We start from the raw sequence: 22032 nt of genomic DNA on the forward strand, positions 1-22032 counted from the left end.
TCACATTACCAAGAAGGTTCTCATGAAAAACGAAATTCTTGTTTCAGATAAGCTATAGTTAAGAAGATCATTTGAGACATTTTTTTAGGGGTAGGTCAAGGTTGCTAAAAGTAAGGATTTTATGGAATTTCAAATAGGTTAGAATATCCACCTGTTTTCGTCAACGAAAATATATGTTCTAACATACACTATGAAATAGGGCAGTGTCGTTGAATTCACCCTTTCTCGCAAGGTTTTATGTCAATTGTGATATTGAGATGATACGATGACATTGACATATTATTATGACCGAAACCACAGTTCCAACTTTCAAAAAAGGGGAAAACCTGCAAACCAATTCGTTTGATGAAGAGATAAACATGCATATGAGAATCACTCATCGCTGCCTTTAATGACCTTGGGGCTGCATTCGAAGAGACGAGCAAATCAGCAAGTATTAGCAGTCAAAATATATTTGTGAGAAGTTGTTGAGAGCTAGTTTTCTACGCTCGCTCACTCTAATGAACTTTGTCTATTGTCTAATGTTGATGTAACAATAACGAGGTAAATGATTTATCGTTCCAATGATAACCTCAATACGCTTGTGACTACGTTTTGCCCTGAAATGCATGCATGACGTACTAATCTGTCTTGCCTCTTCTTTTATTTGCAGACATTGAATTGAAGAAAGAGGAAGTATTTACTCTCGTGCATCCGTGGGAAAGCTCCCCCTGGGAAATTCGCTGGACATTTACTGTAGATCCTTCGGAAAGTGAAAGCAACAACCTCACGTTTCTCATTTCTATCAAATACATTTCTCTTGGTTACGGCAATCGGCTCAACATTGGAGCCGTACAGATTGGTGATAACACTACAACTAACATCTTTGAAGCTCACGGATACTACCATATCTACCATCCTGTTAATCTATTCAGTAACGAAAGGGAAATCTCCGTCACGTTCACGTCTTACTATGGGTATTACAGTGAATTTGAAATCGAAATTCACGCAACAGAGTTCCGAGGTAAATAAGACAAGTCTACACATTCATATCCTGTTGTCATTATGATGCAGACTATTAGAAAGTGATTGACAAATACTGCCGAATTCGAAACAAAGATAGTTCATTTCTTTTCTACACATGATTGTGTATGATTATAACTCGAATATACACGTCTGTCTCTATGCCAGAATATGACTGTAAAGTAATTGTAGTTGTTTAACAAAAAAAAAAGAATATTTCATCATTTTGCATTCATTTACTCATTTATTCTTTCGCTATTTTTATTTCCAAACAATATACATGTATCTACATAATATATATCCAGGTCCATGTATTTTAAAGCGACGAAAATACAATGAATTATTTCATAGATAAATTCAATCATATTCATGCTTACCATTGAGAAACGTTTTAGATTTTGCTGAATTCAAACCCCCTGTGCACACGTAGTCAATGACAGAGTGTGTGTGTTTGTGTGTGTGTGTGTGTGTGTGTTTGAGCGTGGCTTTAATCTCCACACAATAGCCGTGGCTAATGGATGTGAATACCTCATGTTGGAAGCAATAGTAAGCAAGCTTTTCATCTATGCAGAGAGTATGTATTTTTTTTTCTATTCAATTTAATTCAATATTGAAAAGGACAATGATTTGTTGCACTTTAACCATTTTTGTTTGTTTTTGTGTAGACTTCTTTATATGCGATGGTCCATTCTACGTCAACCAGTCTGCCGTTTGCAACGGCAACACGGACTGTCTTAACGCAGCTGATGAATACGACTGTGGTACGCATTTGTTTTAATTTGTTTTAATTAAAGTTGACTATTCGACTTGCCGTATGTTTGTTTTGGTGGGAGTTTTTGTGTTGTTTTGTTTTTTTTTGGGGGGGGGGTTTTGGTGGGGGTTTTTTTATTTTTGTTTGCTGAAAATACGGAAAATGTGCAATACGGTCATTCACATACAGGCTTAAGGTGAATTCAATTTCTTGTTGTTTTGAATGAAAGCAAAAAGTAAATGTGAGAAAAGCTTTGGGGAAACTTTCTGATGTATTGAAAATGCTAGAAATCATGAAAACTTACATGGAGCAAGACAAATTTTCAAATCTATCTGATCTAGGTCAATATATAGTCTATATGTAACTTTATAAATGCCTTTAAGAATCCCTCCGGTACGATTTGTGTGATTTTTGCAGTCGGAGGGCCCATTTATTGCATTGTTATATTAACTTGTTGGATAAGCTTTTAGTCTTCAAAAAATGCATTTTACCCACTTTTGCTGATAGAAACTAAGAATAGTAGGGAGAGTACTCCATGTCTTTCAGAGATGCATTGGTCCTTAATGGAGCTTCCATGTCCTACCTTAAATCGATAGAAATTATTCTGGAAGAAGGAGACACATACAACTTAATGCGGTATGGTGGGTACTACGATTTACCAGCGTACGCTCTCTGGAAAATTCAGCTCGCCGACTCGGGCAACTCGTCCAACTTGGGCCTTGTCATCCGTATTAACTACCTTGATCTAGATTACGGAGACCGTTTCAAAATTGGAACAGGTTTGGATGAAGACAATGTCACAAATTACATCTTCGAAGCCGAGGGATACTATTACAATTCCTACGAACCGATATATCGCGTCACTGACGAAAGCTTCGTCTTTGTGACGTTTGCATCATATGGATTTTCCACATACGGAGGGTTCCGAATTGAACTGGAGGCACTTGACATCAGAGGTAATGTATAAGGTCATTGTTTCAGTCGCCTTCACTATGTGCACAGTACTTATTACACGACTGACTTATCACAGAATGCGATGTAAGCTATGAACATAAATATGAGAATCATGCATGTATACATTTACACACATATATATAGGCCTACAGTTGTTCATTACAATTATGCATGTATACATGCATAATTGTAATGAACAACTGTAGGCCTATATATATGACAGCAGACCATATTGTATCGGTGATGATTGGCCTATACGACGCGCTTTAAGACCAGGCCTCGACTTGAGTCCGGTGAAGGAATTAGTGTAACTTATGGGCTATATGACTCGTGGGCTTAATGACTCATGGATGTTGGTGGCGTGAAGTGCACCCAATTAAATCAACGCTGTAATTATTTTGTTTGCTCTTGAATTTGCAATTCGTGTTTGTTTCAGACAAGTTCTTCTGCAGTCCGCATGGGCTCCTTGACATGTCATCTGTGTGTGACGTCACGGTTGACTGCTCAGATGGAACTGATGAAAATAACTGCCGTAAGAAAGCTGTAACATTTTTACGTCTCTGGATGATATAGTAATAACGACATTTTTTATTCGCACTTTGCACGAAAAGGTTTATCAAAGAGTTCAGCCGTTTTACCAAAGTTAGTCTAGCTGATGTTCATATTCTTTCTTCTTTTTTTTCAGTGAGAGAGTTTTTTTAATGTGGGGTAAACGTATGTACGTAGTTTATCAACAATAACTTTGCATGCATTTTGTGTTCCCGTGATGAAAAAAAAAAACTAAACAAAAGAAAACACTGAATTCACCATTAGATTTTATACCCCTTACATGATTTAGTTGTTTTTCTGTCTTTATTTTATTGGAACACTCTTTATCAAATATGTAGTGCTTATCTGTTATCTTTCAATACCGTTCAAATAAATTCAGTTTTTTATGTTAAATAACTTTGGAATAAATTCAGTTTCTGATTTAATTTCAGAACAATCATGCGTAGCCCGGATAAGTACCTGTAGAGGGTCCACGTATCAGATCAACCGACACGAATATCATGTTATTACCAGACAATGAGAATAGTGGACAAATTGACACGTAGCCAAGATTAGTAGTTGTAATTCTCCAAATTTCCTTCATAAACGGTGCCTGACACAGAGCTACAGGAGGGTAATTTCAGTTTCAACATACTGAAATGTGAAATGTTCGCCCATGCAGAAACGCTCTGTCTTAAAACATCAGCTCTGCAATTTCCTAGGTTATGTGTATTTCTTCATAATGGATCATATTCTTTTGTTGTTGTTGTTGTTTGTCAATGGCGCTTTAAAATTACTTCGTTATAGCGAACATCTCCTAGCGACCGTGTTCGTTGTGAGCCAATTTTGCACCATAGACCTCAATGACGATCATTTTTGGAAATTATTTTTTACTTCGTTGGATGAACGAAATTTCTTTATACCCGTTTTTGTCGTAACGGGAGTATATATATATATATATATATATATATATATATAGCAGATTTGTTACTTGTAGCTCAAATAAATATAAGGCAAATTATTTTATAGTCATTCTGAATAAACATCAAATAAACAGAAAAAAATTACTGAAATTATTATCGTTATATTGGGTATGGAGTAAAATGGGCGGAGACCATTTATTTCTATAGGAGACCAAATTGTTATAAGAATTTAGAATGAATGTTCAGTCCCCAAAAATAGTTCGACGATGTAGGTTTGAAGAATTAAAAAAAATGCATTCATACAAATCTGATATAATTTATAGCTGCATTTTAATGAACAGGACCATTACAAGGAATCAAATACTTGCTTGTTGCTTTTATGTGCTTACCATGCCCCAAGCTAAAAAAAAAACAAACAAACAAACAAACAAGTTAATTGTTACAACTCATGCTAATTATTGAAATATTTTCATCTTGCTTACAGCTCCAATAGTGTTGCCACCCATGGCGCTCTTAAATCTGTCCTCATACAACTTTTACTACTACGAGCACTTGGAAAGCTATGTGGTGTGGCAAGTGATCTCAGCCGACCCTACATACGCATTGCTTGTCCGCATTCAGTGGCTACACCTCGAATACTCTGACACCCTGCTCATCACTACCGTTGGGGCTGACCATGGACAAGACTACAAGTGGTCCTTTGAAGGCTTCGTTTGGTTGGAGTACGAAGATATCGCCGCCAAGGTGTTTCCAAGCGGAGAGCTAGTGATAGAGCTCAGGACCAATAACTACGGCTATCCGGGAATACTTGCGGATGTGCAGTCGACGTCAATAAGTGGTACCCATACATTCGTAAAATGTTTACATTTACATTTACATGCCTCTGTGGACAGAAAATCTATAACTTCAGGACTGCATTAACAATAAGAAGAGAAAAATTAATAATCCCTGAAATCGATGGAAACTGAACTTGTATTCATGTACGTCCGCATGTAATCACTGTCGACAGTCGAGTATAAGCGACAGTAGCATTTACTTCGATTATATTCACACTTTAGAGCTAAAAGCCAATGTGGCGGGGAGGAGGAGTGGAACGGTCAAAGCAAGTAAACCCCCCCCCCCCCGTTACACACACACACACACACACACACACACACACATTGTAGGGATTGTCTCTCCCCCTTTTGTGGCTTCTCATTGTAACTCTAGTATACCAGTGTATTTAGCAAAAAGGGCATGTAGAAGCTACATTCCGAAACGGATGTATGATATTGAACCAATTTATATGCACATGCTGATATTGGTATGACTATGACATTCGCACCTGTCTTTGATATGATTAAAAGCATTACCCGTCTGCTGCTGTTGAAACAAATGAATTTATATCGCAGTCGTACATATTGTACTATTGTTTGTTTTTTGTTGTTTTTAACACAGACACTCACGATGATTAAAAAACATATCTTTAATAAATCCGTCGATTTTAATCTGATCATGCTGATCATGACAATAATAATCAGAGTAGAATTTTTGTCCCCGCCGAACGAGTTCGAGCAGGGGACTATGAAACGGGCTCCGTACGTGTGTGTGTCCGTGTGTCCGTCCGTGTGTCCGGGTGTGCGTCTGTGTGTGATCAAAATCTTCAATTTGCTTCTTCTCTGTCATTTATGAGCCAATTTTGATTCTGTTAGCTTTATATGATAGCACTACATGGGAGCTTTGAAACTTCTACACAGAATTTCAGTTGTGACCTTTGACCTTGACCTTTGACCTATATTGTACATTTTGCTACAAAATGCTACTCCTTCGCCATTTCTAACCCGATTTCGATTCCGTTTGCTTTATGTGATGGCACTAGTTGAGGGCTTCAAAACTTCTACACACAATTTTGACCTTTGACTTCTTTGGCCTTTGACCTTGATTTTTTTACCTGTATTGTACATTTTGCTACAAAATGCTACTCCTTCGCCATTTCTAACCCGATTTCGATTCCGTTTGCTTTATGTGATGGCACTAGTTGAGGGCTTCAAAACTTCTTCACAGAATTTTGATCTTTGACTTCTTTGACCTTTGACCTTGATTTTTTTACCTGTGTTGTACATTTTGCTACAGAATGCTACTCCTTCGCCATTTCTAACCCGATTTCGATTCCGTTTGCTTTATACGATGGCACTAGTTGAGGGCTTCAAAACTTCTACACAGAATTTTGACCTTTGACTTCTTCGACCTTTGACCTTGATATTTTGACCTGTATTGTACATTTTGCTTCAAAATGCTACTTCCGGCGGGGACATGATATTACGCACTGCGTAATTTCTACTTTTTGTTTTGTTTTGTTTTGTTTTGTTTTTTGGTTATTATATATCATTTTCAGATGTCGAAAGCAGAACACCCATATCATAAAGAATGATTTTAGACTATTTCATATTGAATTTCTCTGTGGTTTATATGTATATATTAGGAAAATTAACATTGATGTAAATCTTATCATGTGTACTCATTTTAAATGCTTTGTGTGTGTCGATGATTACAGTTGACCAAGAATTACTGCATCTGGTTGCCTTTGTTTAGTACCCTCATCTCTCGATTTATGTGTCTTTCTTGAAGACATTCAAGCGTGTGAAGACGGAAGCCAAATCATATCTGTGGCAGAGGAATGTAACCAAATTGTGAACTGTCCGGATTTCAGTGACGAGATACACTGTGGTACATATATTTTTCTCTTTTCTTCCATTATGCCTGTATTTTGTCTCATCATTATCTTCTTTACAATTTACGATACAAATCCCTGGTGGCAATAATATTGAAAACACAATTCGGGCCACCGACAGTAGGCGATATCAATTAGTGATATCGTTCGATACCTCCGATGTCGAACCTCTCATGCTGGGACAGTAACTTCGGGTTATTGATTTGCGTGTGTGCTTTTCTAAAGGCGAACTTACAAGCTTTGTTTTGGATCCCAAGAAATATATTTGTTTTGACTTTAGTTTGTTATTTCCCGAATATAACTATCCATTACACCATGGGGTTTTTCTTTGAAGCAGCAGAGTGTACTTCTGATGATGCTAAAAGGAAAAAACTGGACAAATATCCGTGCTTCGAGCAGTAGAGGTGCACCACATGCACAGGCCGCGAATATTTTTTCCGTACATGGAAACGCTATGGGCCTACTCTCTGCGCGTGTACCTGCTCTCCACTGTCGACTGCATTTTCTTCGAACCATGCTCGCCATACCGCGGCGCCGGCTGCCTTGGCTGACAATCACGATGCACGATGAATAATGTCCCATAGCGTTTCCATGTACGGAAAAGAAAAAGTTCGCCGGTAGCGTGCTAGCTCGCACGCATGAAACCGGAAGTTACTGTCCCAGTCTGAGAGAGGTTTGATATTGGAGGTATCGTACGATATCGCCTTGATATCGCCTATTGTCGGTGGCCCGAATTCATATGCATGGCTGATTATCTACAGCAACTTGGAAGGTCTTGTTTCCTCAATAGGTGTAGGCATTAAATGTTACCAATTACACAAAAATATGTTTAGAAATGAATTTTCAAGCACAACATAAAGTAGGAAAAAAGAAAGTGAAAAGCAATTATTTCTTTGCGCATAGCCTAATATCATCACACGAAATCAACCGTTCTCTTAGCAAAGGAAACGGTAAACAGTTGTCAGAGTAACTGCAGTTCAATTTATCAGATAACAGACTTAAATTCCAAAAATAAGCTTTAGAATTTTTAATATGAGTGTTTGTATTGATGCATCATATTTTCCAAACAATGACTAAAGGACCCCACGGAGCTATCGAACTTTCGCTGGGGCAAACCGCCCGCCTGGAGTCACCGGGATATCCTCATTCGATTTCGTCACACTACCCCGTCTATTTGTATTGGTCCATCCGAAGCACTGACGGATCTATCTTACGCGTGGATGTCGTCGAATTGTATCTTGAGTACGAGGATTCCATAGCGATCGGAACCGGCCTGGACCCTCAGAACGACACAACAGATCTTGTTTACGAGGTTAGTCATTCTCCGCAAGGAGAGCTGAAAGTCTTCTTGGCTGTCGATAGAATCACACTCTCACACAACTACACTAATAATCTGTAGCCTGGCAAAGTGATTAGGCTAAAAGATAACAAAAATGATGGAAAAATTATGGAAAACCAGTTTGACCGAACTTCAAAGCTGTAGCTGATGAGGAATGTCTCTTATCTATAGCAGGGCTCCACACTGATTTTTTTTTTCTCTGATGGCCCCAAAGGCTATACTGAGATGTTGGTGGCCTGAAATATAAAAAAGGATATTAATCCCTTTAGATCTTAGTAGCCCAATGGGGCTATTTGAAAAGATAACCTTTTTGAAAATTTGGTGGCCTGCCATCTTCCTTGTGACCCCGGGTCACCGCTGATTTCGAGCCTTTCCTGCCAGCAAGACATACCTTTATCAAACCAAGCGCTACCATCCCTCTCAGCAACCCATGAATTAAAAAAGAAATAACTTATTAACTTTACTATCACTGACACATGAGCAGGGGTTTGGGAGAGGCAAGGCGCAACATCAGCCAATCCTTTGGAATTGTTTCGTTCTTGGCTGGATCTGCTTTCATTCTTTCTTCTTTTTTTTTCAAGCTGAATTTCATTCGTGTAAGCCATATTATCAAAACAGACGTAAAGCTATAGACACTTCCGATTAGAGGTTTACGCATTCCCTAATTCCGGGTTACTTAGTAGGTAGACACGAAACTATTTATTATCTAGCTAAACTGTTCAGCGTAAGAAAAGCACCAACATGTTTATTCATGCAGCAACGATATATTGATATTTTGGAGGTAATAATGAAGACAGTACTAATGCATGATATATATATATCATGCAATTAATGATTACAACTGCATCCAAGCAATGGCAGTGCTTCTAGTGCTTTTGTGACTCTGTTATTCGCTATTACCACAACTTAATAACCAGGTCGCCACTTTCACATTCGGATTAGAAGGGGATTGTGTTTACTACGATGCCAGCCCTATGTAACAAGAGGTCCCGTTTTCGAATCGTGTGGCGTATGGATATCCTAATTTAAAACGCTTAACTTACCATGCCCGTCTTCAGTCAGATGTAAATGGATGATTTGCAGTGCTTATGTTATGGTGATATCACAGACTATACCCTTGACAGATAAGACTGTAATTATCATCTTAATCCACATAATCAGAACAAATTAAAAAACAACGATGCTATGCGGTGGTTACTCACAATTTCCTTCTGTTGTTTGCACACAGCTGTCGTCAACGATAGTCTACGAGCATGACTTGACGATTATCTTGCCTGGATCTGAATTCTGGTTCCTTTTCAAGCGAGCGGAAACATCAATGTACGACTACTATTTTACATCCTTCTTTGCCTTCAATATCACAGCCGTCACAGACGACGAAGGTACGGCACATAAGTGACAGTCAAGAAATAGAATTCCAGTAAACCTCGAAATGCAATGTTAATGAATTTTAAGCAACTTTTACCAATGCCTATAGTGCTTGTTGAAAATCCATTGCACGGTCAGATTTATTGTATTCCAATTTTATACCCTGTAGTATTTTTTTTAAATCTTAGTGAGTGTACTTTGTATTGTTAAGATCTTTTCTTCCAGAGTGACAGTCTATCAATTTATCTGTCTTATTTGATGCTGAATTACAAATGTTTATGGCTATGTACCTATGGTTATGTACTGACCAGCAAAACGGTAAAATGTGTTTTGATTACAATTTTGTATTCAAATCTAATACTTCTGCTTTCTTCACACCGCGTCTGAATTCTGTCTCCCACAATAATGGCAAAGAAATCTTTGGGCTGCTTCATACCGTGCGATGAGAATAGCTGTCCAGATAATATGTTTAATATAGGTTTTACCAGCCAATTTCGCACTTTTGTCAGTCCATTTGATACAAAGTTCATTCAATTTAGCGAAAATCCTTGTCACTGCACATTCTGTCATTCAAAATTGCAAGTTCGTTCAATTTAGCATTTCGATCAATGAAATTTGCACATGTGCCTTTCGAATTCGTAAAACGGGCATTCAAATTGGCACGTGCTCTTCAGTCATTCAAATTCGCCAACACTGACCAAAAATTGTATTTCAGTCATTCAATTTCGCATATGGGCAGTCAAATTTCAAACATGTTCATTCAAATTAACGTCACGTGATTTCTGTTCTTGAAAAGGTGAGAACATTTAAACGCGTATTTCTATGTGACTTTTTGTTTCATCCACGCACTGTTAAGCAATAAGAGTATCATATTTTTGACCCTATACAACTCGAGTTTGTTGTTCTGTAACTCCCCTTTTCTTTCATACATGTCATTTTTGGCCTACATGTACCAAAACTACAGATCAACTTCATCTTCTTACAGTCATGACAGCACACAGTTAGATACAGACGTATTTCTCAAGAAGACAGAACAAGAATTACAGGAACATTTGATGATCGTAACGTTGACTTCCTAGAACTGGCCGACACACTCGGAATAAAGCGCTCAACGGCCATATAAGTTGTGGCCACATGCACTATCTTCGGACTGGAAGACTCAATAAGCACATTGAAAAAAAAATATTGCCCAAATCGCTAAAATGAATACGAACTTATGAAATGCAATGCGCTTGCAAAACAACTACGTTGAAAAAAAAAAAAATAAAGAAAGAACCAAAGCATAAACATGCGTGGTAAATTGAATCCAAAAGATGTTAAATTAGATGCCAAAAATGAATTCGAATGAACGAGTGCAGCATATCCGTGATCACGTCACTATATCATTCTAACTTGAATGAACGAATAACGAAATGGTGCTTGTTTTAGGAATTTCAGTTGGAAAAGTGTTAATTAGAATGAGGCTAAAACTAATTTGAATGCTCCAAAAAGGAATTTGAATGAAGAGATCATAAATTGAAATACCGAACATGTCATCTTCGCTAAATTTTGCTAAATTGAATGCAGCAATTAGGAATTGGACTAATAAAAGTGCAAAATTGGCCGGGAAAACCTGTAGTTATTGGTTAAAAGACTGTACTTTAGTGTAGTTTAGCCTCAAAATATGATTTTTCTTTTCTAAAAGCTAAATAATAAATCATGGAGCATAATATCATGACATCGACGACATCTCATAGCAAGAAAAATTATAAAAGCGGTTGTCAGGGTAGCTGTATTTCAGTGAAGCAAAACGGTAAAGTGCCTTTTAATGACATTTTGAATTTTAAATCTGACACTTTTGCCTCCTTCACATCGCGTCTGAATTCTGTCGTATACAATAATGGTTAGAAAATCCTTGGACCGCTTCATATCATGCAGTGAGAACAGCTGTCCTAGTCTGTTTAATACTTATTTGTCAAACTACATGACATAAGGAATCATGAACTTGCTTGATATCTTAAGGGTTTTGTCCATTATGAATATAAAGACTTTAAAGTTTCCTTTGACAAAGCATTAGAAGGCACAAAATATCTCGCAGAAGTGTTTCTTCTATAGTTTTACAAAGAGAAAGAATGTCTCATGTCATTAGTTTGCTGTATAAAGTATGCGAATAGGCTTATGACATTATGCAAATTGCTTTTTTTTTTATATTTGTATGTAAAATTCATTTGTACGAATATTTTGTGAGACTAATGGCATTGATGGGAAGGTCGTAATCTTGCTGTATTGTTGTGAACTAGGATGTTGGTTCTTCGTCGTAGAGTTGCGAGATTATGATTATCTATCGATGTGTTTAATGTTTGAAATACATTCGTTGAGCTGATTGTTCGTTTTCTGTTTTTAGCTGCGTGTCCTACACAACAGCTGAGATGTGATGGGATTTTCTTCGAATGCTACGATGAAACAGCATTCTGTGATGGTGTCAGTGATTGTTCTGATGCCTCTGACGAAAACTGCGGTATGGAATTTATAAGAGAAAAGGGAAATAAAGTATAAAAAAACAACAAAAAAAAACATGTCTTTTTTAAAAGATAATCAAAATAAACATTAAATTATTGGGCAGAGACGCTGTGTCACAATATGTCTTAATAAAAAAAAAATGTATCAAATAACCCATATTTTTTGTTTCGCGTGCGTGAAACTCTATATGTGACAAGATATGGAAACACAAACTCAAACTCGCTCAACCAAAAACTAATTATGGCATGCGATCTTTAACTTATCGTGACGCAAAACTATGGAATGACCTGGATATTATACACGGTAAATTTGTTTCAGTCGAGGGTTTCAAACGTCCTTTGAACACTAATCCAATTGCACCGAATGCCTTACATTATTGAGTTTATGGCATCTTGATTTGATGATCAATGAGTAACTATCTTTGTTTGGCTCCTTTTTTTTTTCTCTCTCTCTCTCTCTACTTCTTAGTTTTTTACTCAATATTGTTTGATTTCTTTGACCTACATGTACCTCGCGTATTTTGTTAATTGTTAACTGCTTCAGGTAAATTTCAGTATATCTTGTGTAGTCTTTTTTTGTTGTTGTTGTTTTTTTTTTCACTACTCTCCCCTACTGAATGTTTTGTGTATCGTTCTGTTGTTTTTACTTTGGTTGGACGCCTTCGAAAAACAGCAATTTGCTGAAAGAGCTATCCATCCCATAAGTGGTGAATGAATATATACAAAATACAAAAAACAATACAATACATTCGGGCTCTAACCAGCGATCATACGCTCAGAATCTTGTGAAATGTTTTGCCTACCGTATTATTGAAAAGGCTACATCATAGCAAACATGACTTGGAGTTTGATCTAAATAGAATCTGTTTGAGATTCCATTGGAATAAGTAAGTTCTCCGTCAGTACTAATTGGCATTTTAATGTTGTAATAATCGCCTGCACTGCAATCTTTTAAATTTGAACAGCTTGTCCATCTCTCTGGGAGGTAAGATGTGGCCCTTCCAACTGGTGCCTTCATCGAAGCGAATTTTGTGATGGATACAACGATTGCGGGGATGACGAGAACGATTGCAGTGAGTATCTGAAGTTCGTCAACCATATCTTTTACCTGCATTTGCTATAAACAAAAATAAGAAGTTTTAACATATAAACTGAAGACAGTATTATGCAAGTGCCTATAATGCTTTAAATTTTTTTTTGGCCGTTGTTTTGTTTGTTTTGTTTGTTTTAATCGCAATTAACATACAAGACATTGACTGGTTACAGATTCTCCACACAAAAATAGCAACAACGAATGTAACTCCATTAATCTAAAAAGCCCTTTTTTCATGAAGATGTTATCAGCAAAATAATTTTTACAGGGGTATTTCTACATAATCATACTGACCCCCTTTTGTGTGATAATAAAAATGATGCGTTTGGTCATGCACGATTGAACACACATTAAACACAAAATGGTCATTTTTAAAAGTCACAAGAGTTAATTTTTATATTGAATATGTGCTCACTCAGACAGATCGCTTTCATTTTTACAAAGAAGTTGATCAATGTGTAAAAATTCCTTTGCCAAATCATGTAGCTCAAAACGTATTTGTTCAAAAGTTACGACGATGCTTTGATTATTCCCAAGAGAGGGTTACTTATTTGTCGTATGTACATACAACAAAGTCGAGGAATTCCACATAATATTATCTTCATTCATACCACCATCTGTTGATTATCAAGACATCCTCTCAACTACCTGATTTGTAAATATGTTAAAGGGATGGTACAGTATTGGTGTAGAGGAGTATTCGGCTTTTAACTTTTTGCAATATACCAAGAAAACTATGAAATAGTACAGAGCATAACCATTTTAAGAGGAATTCAAAGTTTATTTAATGAAAATCGGGTTTGGAATGACTAAAACATCCAAAAACAAAGTAAAAGAAAGCGATCATAATAAAAGGTGGGTCCCACACTTTATTAGAGTCACTCTGTTTTGGATATCTTGGCCATTTCAAAACCAATTTTCATCAAATAAACATTGAATACCTCATTTACATGCTCTTTCATATTTCATAAGAGGTTTCTCATTATCTCACACAAAAAATTGTTAGAAACATGAAATTAGGTCTCAACCAAAACTATACCATCTCTTTAAGCAATTCCATCAGTCGTCTTGGGAGAAACAATGATGTTATCAATTACTTGAGAAGAAAAACAGTAAAATATCCAACTCGCATTTACTTGTGATCTTCCTGTAATGTTTGACATATTTTATCCCGTTTTAATAACATATCCTGGTTTAAACAACAGGAAAGTCAATTTCGTCCTCCGCTTCCATTCTTTTTTCTCCCTCTACCTGTTCGATTGCTTCTCTGTTCTCTTTTCTCCTCCATCACATTGTCTTTTGTCTTTCTCTCCTTTATTTCCCTGCAATTCTGTCGCATTTTTTCACACGTCATTGACCGTGTGATTTGCCGATGTTATCCTGCACATCTTGTCGGACAGCCTTCCAATGTCGAAACGGCCGTGTGGTCAGCGAGCGATTTGTATGTGACGGATTCAATGATTGTGGCGACCACACCGACGAGCAACAAGACTGCGGTAATTTGCTGGGGGTGGTTGTTTATATATAGCAATATACAATATTACGTAAACTTGTGGAATATTGTAACAACGGTAATGGCTTTCATTTGATAATCAATTGAATTAATTATATCCATTGATTTGGCCTTGGTGTGCTAGCTTTGTTTGAGATTTTTATATTTACTTACCGTGGATTCATATTGGATTGACATGCCACGCAAAGTAAGGTCTGCTTCAGCCACATCATTAAGAAAAAATGAAGTAGATAAACGAAAATAGTTGGGAGAAAAAGTAATGATTATTGAAAGTCCTCTCCTCGCTGACGTTCACGGTAGTAATGAACAAATAAGCATGTTGAATTTCTGTTTGAATTAGACATATTATGCCTAGATAGCTGGCTTGATTTTATTAGTATCCTAACTGTACATATAAATTAACCAATATAGAAAAGGAGATATCACGGCCGCATAGCTTTTCCCATTTCTTGTATGTAGAAAATGTCATGTATTTCGATAATTTAGCAATTGCAGCCATCAAGAGCAACTATTACAGCTTAGGCAAAATCAGTACAGAGAGTTATATTAGCCCTTATTTTTACAATACTATAATTCTTCTTTGAACATGCTGTAAGTACACAACGACGTTTTCGAGAACGAATGAGTCACTGAATAATTGACAAAGCATAGTGTGTGAATCGAATTGATTGCATAATAAATCGAAATACAGCAGACAGTCAGATGTTTGATGCTTGAATTTGATGGCTGCCTTAATCTTCGATTTGTGTTGGCTGTTTTCATAGAGTGTGCATCTCATCAATACGACTGTGGAGAGCGTTGTATCTCGCAGAACGAAGTGTGTGACGGACATGTCGACTGCGCCAACGCTCAAGATGAAACTGATTGTGGTGAGTTAAATTTCGCAGTGATTGTTCTTATCACCAACTATACATTACTTTACCAAACGTACATGATATTTGCATGACAATTTTCATATAATCCTATATATTCCTACCTGATGAGGCGTCATAATCGTTATCACGTGACATTTTTTAACCCGCATTTCGGACATGCCTGAAAATGCGTTTTCTTCTTCTTCTTTTTCTTCTTCTTCTTCAGTGAACCTGAAAATATGCTTTTTAGGTTTTGCTGTTTTCTAAAGAGCATTAATGAATGTTTCACTTTCAGTCGTGGCTTTATTCTGGCAGATAAAATAATTATAAATTATAAGGAAGAAAATATAACTTAAACAAGAGAATGTGTTGTTTTTTTTCAGATGTGACCTTCAAGGAAAATTCCAGTGCAGCTGAAATTTAGTCTGAAAGAAGAAGTATTTATTAAACAACAATGAAAAGTTCATTAAAGTCGGATAAAGAATTAGGAAGTTCTGACATTTTCGAGTTTCCCTAAATTTTCATGAACATTGATGAAAAAAAAAACTCGAACAGTCAACATGAACATACCAATAGTGAAGTGATGATGTCATTCCTTCAGAACCTGCTCACAGGTTGTATGTTAAATGTTTAAATTTCCAAGTTTTCATTCAAACGGAATTACATCCCAGTCTCAAATCCCGATATCTATGTATCTGATCATCATTCTGAAGTTACTTAACAGGGAATAACATCATGCTTTACACTTGAATAACAGAAACTTTGATTTTGTCCATTTTTGTCACTTGTCAATTTCAATTACTTTCCTAATCTTTATTGAATTTTCATCAATATTTCTCTGTTGTACTCGCAAGATTTTACTTTTTTATCACACAAACCTATTACTGGACTGGAATTCCTTTGTAACTCACAAATCGTATTGTTCTGACTGCTACACTTTTTTATATTGCGCTGCAATAGTCATGAAAGTCGTTCCAAATACAAGATCGAAAGAGAAAATTGTTGGGTTATCAGTCGCCTCACTCCCCCCCCCCCCCCTTCCGCCATTGGGAAGAGGTCAGTGGAGCTGTTTGATAAGTATCATTTCACAGGACTGACAAACGGCAGATATATTCATACATGAGACTGACTGGCTTTCGAACCTGACGTAGTACGACTGTCCTTGTACAGCCAGCGAAAATGGTTGGTACTTATACCTAAATAACTGGGACAGTGGAAAAGGTGCGGCATGGAAAAATAAGCATAGAAAGTAATGAAAATGAATTTAAATGAATTAAAATCAGCTGAAATTCTCGATGAGCTTGGCTTAGATGAAAGTTATTCCTGCAACAAAAATAGTTTGGAATGTGTATGATTTGAATTCAGCAGTTTGTATCTTCATGTCCCACAGTCTGTCAAGGTTTTGAGTTCGAATGCGGCAGTGGAGGATGCGTACCATTCTGGCAAAAGTGCGATGGAATCCAACAGTGTGGAAACGCCTCCGATGAAGTGACAGAGAACTGCAGATGTATGACTTTGCTTTTTTTATTCTGCATATGGGTAGCTATAGGAATAATTCTATTGTTAATTTTCACATTGATCAATTTGTAATGAAACGCAATCTAGAAAAAAAAAATTGTCAATTTTTAGGCCCTATATCACATTTTCACTGAAATTGAGATCGCTCTCACCTTTTTTTTTCAAAACTTGTATGATGTAAATTCTGTGGGTTGTTGTTGTTGTTGTTTTTTGTATAATGTTGATGAAACTTCTTTTTGTGGCTGTTGTAGTGTAAGTATATTTATGTCAACTTGGCTATTGAAAATCGATTCTGTCCTTATAATGACGCAATGGATGTTACTTAAACGCGTTGTCTGCAATTTTCGTTCCGTTCCAAGTTCGTAATCGCTGCATCTTTTAAAACATTCACTCCAAACAGATTGTCCCGGGAACTACTTTCAGTGCCTATCCTTTGATGGCTGCTTGCCGAGATATTATGTTTGCAATGGCTACGACGACTGTTCCGATGGCAGCGACGAATATGGATGTTATAATGATGATGACGTAACTGTGCCACCATTTGCCTCAACAAGTAGGTATCGGTCTCTGTCATATTAAAATCAGGGGGTAGAGGATCATGGGAGATTGATGAGGGTGGGGGCAGATGGGGATTCTATGATATATTCTAACACATACACACACACACGCGCGCGCACACACACACAAACGCAATTTAAATGTAAAAGTGACAACGATGGCGAAAGTAATGGTAACATTTATCCTAAATTCTATCATTTGTGCAATAATCATTTAGATGTATAAAGGTGAAAGGTAAAAAAAAAAATGTTTGGCGCTCCTCGGAAGAGAACGCGTTTGATGACTTTTGTGATTATTGCTCTGTGATTTTTTTTTTATGTACATTTCACCTCTTTCAGTAATCTACATCAACTTGAATGTGGGAGAAACGACGAATCTTACATCACCGAATTATCCAGGGAACTATCCAAATAATGCCGACGTTTTGTGGCTTATCAGTGTTCCTGACAATTATTCAGTCCTCGTCAGCCCTGTCCAATTTCAGACGGAAACATATTTCGACTCTTTAGCGATTGGAACCGGGGATTCCCCGTCCGAAGAAACTGTAGTCGGCATCTTCGATGGCTTCAACTTCACTCATGATTTGAGGTTCGTACAAAATTTGCTCAACTCCACAACTCATATTGTAGTCAATGAACTGTTTGTTAAAGCTTTTTCAGTCGTTTACTGACGCACTGTTCATTATATCAAAAGAAAATTAATCACATTGCTTTGGAGACCATCACTGTAGCCTTCAGTACGAAGGGGAAACCTACACTCGGTAGTTATGCATATTTGCATATTATAACAACACAAAACGTGAACACATTGTATACAAGTACATATCCAATCATAAAGAAGCATCACGATGAGGGATCGAGGTTTGTATAGTATCACCACCATGACGGAATCCTTGTGAGAGGACTGTTGATTGGCTATAAAAGAACCTAAAGACAAGAGTGAAAAGAGAAAAATGACAGAGGGAGAGAGAAAGGAACGTTTGTACCGAAGAGTAGAAAACTACAGTACTACTGTATAATACACATTCGAAGAGCAGTGCTGAGTTGGAAGTTGAGGTTGCACTGATGGAAACGGGAGAGTGGAGTAGGGAAGCAACATAAGTTAAGATTGATGGATTTGTATTTATTTCTATGCAACAATATTTTGTCAAGTTTGTTTTTATAGGCCTGCATACATTAATTGAAAATATGATACATGTACTAATAACCTCACTTGCAACACATATCGCCAAAAGAACCAATGTGAGGAGATCAGAAATCAAAAGCATAGCTTGTATTGCGTAGTCTCCCGCAAAAACAACAAAAAATGTATCTTATGAGACACAAATAACATCATAACAGTAAACAAAATATATATTGGAATAACATTAAGAACCACAACAATAACTAAAACTGAAGTTCCGCAATCAAGAGAAAGATAAGAGGAGAGTTTCTAGAATATAGGAACGATGAGATGAGATGAGAACTTGAGAAGAGAGGGGAAAGAAGAAATGAAGAGAGGAGAGGATATGGGACGGTTGATCTTTGCAAACAAAATATCTTTGTAATAATTGATTCATAATTTGCTTCTTAAAATTACTCAACGGAAGCGACATAAGTACAGAGAGGGTAAGGAAAGGAACTAGTGACATCGAAGGGCAGCGTTGAGCTGGAAGTTCAGGTTGCACTTATGAAGATGGGAAAATAAGGAGATAGGAACAGTTGTATGGAAGGATAAAATGAGAGCGAGGTTAAAAGTTCGGAAGTCGGTTGAATGAGGATAGGAGGAAGGAGAAGGTTGGGAAATCGTGGCGATAAGAAAAACAAGTGAATAAGTTGAAAAATTCCGAGCGACAACAACGAGGTAAAGCAAGAGATAACGAAGTCAAGGCGGGCATGGGTGTATCTTATATAGCATGGCCTCCTTTCGGAGGGTTTCATTTGGAAGAGAAAGAATAATAGTTGGAAGCGTCTCGTCCTGAAATGGACTCCTGTGGAAAGAGAAGATGTTGGAGTGCAATACACCCAATGTATTTCATATATACGCATGGTGTTATCGCAAACCTCTCTTCCTCATTTTTATCACCTTGTGCACATTCAAACAACCCATGGATATTGTGCGTTCATTAATGTTTGTATAAATGTATGTAATTCTGTATATAAATATATTATGTTTATATATATATATATATATATATATATATATATATATATATGAAGGGTTTGTTTGCAAAAACCGATAAGTCCATTTTTGAAGATTTTGAAGTACGATCTCTGTCATAAGTACAAAAAAATACCTTTTAAATGATATATCGGGCACTATAAAGGTATATTTTTGAAGTTATGGTCAAAAGAAGGCAAAATTTTCTTATTATTCTCTTTATTTTTCTTGACCTTTCATCGCAAATATCTCCATTTGGCAAATATGGACTTATCGGTTTTTGCAAACAAACTCTTCATATATATATACATACATTCATGTATATGTACATGTTATATTGTCATCCTTTTTCGTTTAGTATCATTGTTAACGTATAAAAACAATACCATTCATAACTAACAAAACTTTTTTGACAGGCTTAAATTCATTTAACAAAGAAGAAAAATAGACGTCACATAAAGTAATAGAAACAGAGCTTCACATATATTTGGTCCAAGAGTGATGTTTCAATTTTTATTATTACTGCTTTGATTTAAATCAATGAAGATAATCCTCTATTTTATTATGTTCTTGGAATCACTTTCTTCCCCCATTAAAGGTTCTTAAGTCCAAGGATATGGATATATTTCAGCAGCGATTCCTCGGTAACGGAGCAAGGATTCTATTTGGAACTGCTAGCGGATGTAGTTGGTATGGTTATATATCTGTCAAATTTTGCATGTTCTTTTCCTTTCTTATAGTATTCAATATGCCGTAAAGTTGGGATGACGTGGAACTGTATGCAGTCGAACTATATTTTCTGCGTCAGTCACTTACCCTTCACTTATTGCCAGACAATTGTATTAAATAGATATGGATAGTCTATATTAATACCTCAAAATGAAAGAAGAGGAGAAAAACAAAGAGAAGAAGCACGGAGAAACAATACAAAAAAAAAATGTGGGAAAAAATTAGCGAAAAGAGAGTGCAGTAAGATGAGGGTGATGGACATACATCTCATTCAAATTGCAAGTACTTCTTTGCTGTCTTAATATATCGAGCTTAAAAGTGTACGAGTATATTATTTTTGACGAACTCCTTCATTGCACGTAACTGACATACCTAAATATATATTTTTTTTAAAAAAAGTCATAATGGACTGACTTTGGGGCGAGTGTTTTGCAACAGGCTGCAAAGTCATAGAAGTCTTGAATAGCATAATAATGTGGAGTCAACTATTGATGCCTTTGATGTAGTATATTTACGTTTTGTTTCAAAGGCTGCGGAGTCAATACCACCAGATGCCAAAGCTCTTATCTGTGCATTCCCGAAAACGCGCTATGCGATGGGTTTGACGACTGTGGTGATGCTTCTGATGAGGAAGGTTGCAGTAAGTATTGCTACTCCCTGCGCCTGTTCCACCGCTTTGTCGAAGCCGGTGTCACTTTTAGCGCAATATGTTTTTATGTGGCTTAACTTCACAGTTCATAAAAGAAATACGATTTCCGTAGACTACAGAATAAAACCCAGCCATAAAACGAACGTTCCTCTATTCTTTTAATTTTTCTTCAACTTTACTTCGACACATTTTCCATTATGATGCTATGAGACGTTATTTGGAAAATGAATTGTCAATTTATTCTTTTTTCACCATCTTTCCACTTTGCACAATAAAGTAGAATACACAACTTTTTCTGATAGTAGCCAAATTTAAACACAAATATCTGCATCTCGTTGATATCGGGGGTAACCTACATGATTTAAAGGACAAAAGGTAAATGTGTACATTGATTCTACTACCGCAATATATGCTATTACCAAATTTGCCAATAATCAACTGAGAAATTACGCAAAAGAAGGCCATTATAACGGATGCTTGAACACGTGGCAGCCCAGGAAACCTATCCCCGTATACACATTTATTTTAGCAGAATAGAGGAAAAATTCTGACATAATAACATAATGGATTGCGTTTTCATATTCCAGTGCACAGATAATAATGGAAAAAAAATATGGTAAATTATGATAAATTATCACTTCACATAGTTGATATCAACCGTTTTCAGGAATTTAGGCTAGATTAAGATCGATGCAGGCACGGGTCAGCAGCCTAAAAAAACTATCCCATCCCAGAGGCGGAGCCTTAAATCATGGAGCTCCTTAATAGCTCCATGCTTGAATGCGAGGCATTATCGGATGGCCTTGACCTGCACATTTACTATTTTTGCTATAAGTTCAGATCTCTATTGTAGTCCAGGATAGCCTTAGCCAAATCTTTACGCAGACAGTGATATATCAATTATGA

General features: G+C 36.7%; 1 protein-coding gene across 1 annotated transcript in view; it reads left to right on the plus strand.

Moving 5' to 3' along the window:
- LOC140231796 (uncharacterized) overlaps positions 1-22032 on the plus strand; it is a 41681-nt gene that overhangs the window by 6913 nt on the left and 12736 nt on the right. Inside the window, exons 3-17 of the mRNA XM_072311950.1 lie at positions 1668-1763; positions 2350-2709; positions 4643-4996; positions 6766-6864; positions 7948-8180; positions 9436-9589; positions 11959-12072; positions 13039-13146; positions 14567-14662; positions 15444-15548; positions 16924-17040; positions 17452-17604; positions 17948-18197; positions 20347-20438; positions 21007-21117. Of these exons, the coding sequence (XP_072168051.1) occupies positions 1668-1763; positions 2350-2709; positions 4643-4996; positions 6766-6864; positions 7948-8180; positions 9436-9589; positions 11959-12072; positions 13039-13146; positions 14567-14662; positions 15444-15548; positions 16924-17040; positions 17452-17604; positions 17948-18197; positions 20347-20438; positions 21007-21117 (2442 nt within the window). The remainder of the gene's footprint in view (positions 1-1667; positions 1764-2349; positions 2710-4642; positions 4997-6765; positions 6865-7947; positions 8181-9435; positions 9590-11958; positions 12073-13038; positions 13147-14566; positions 14663-15443; positions 15549-16923; positions 17041-17451; positions 17605-17947; positions 18198-20346; positions 20439-21006; positions 21118-22032) is intronic.

This window comes from Diadema setosum, chromosome 8 (genome assembly GCF_964275005.1).
Source record: "Diadema setosum chromosome 8, eeDiaSeto1, whole genome shotgun sequence".
NCBI lineage: Eukaryota > Metazoa > Echinodermata > Echinoidea > Diadematoida > Diadematidae > Diadema > Diadema setosum.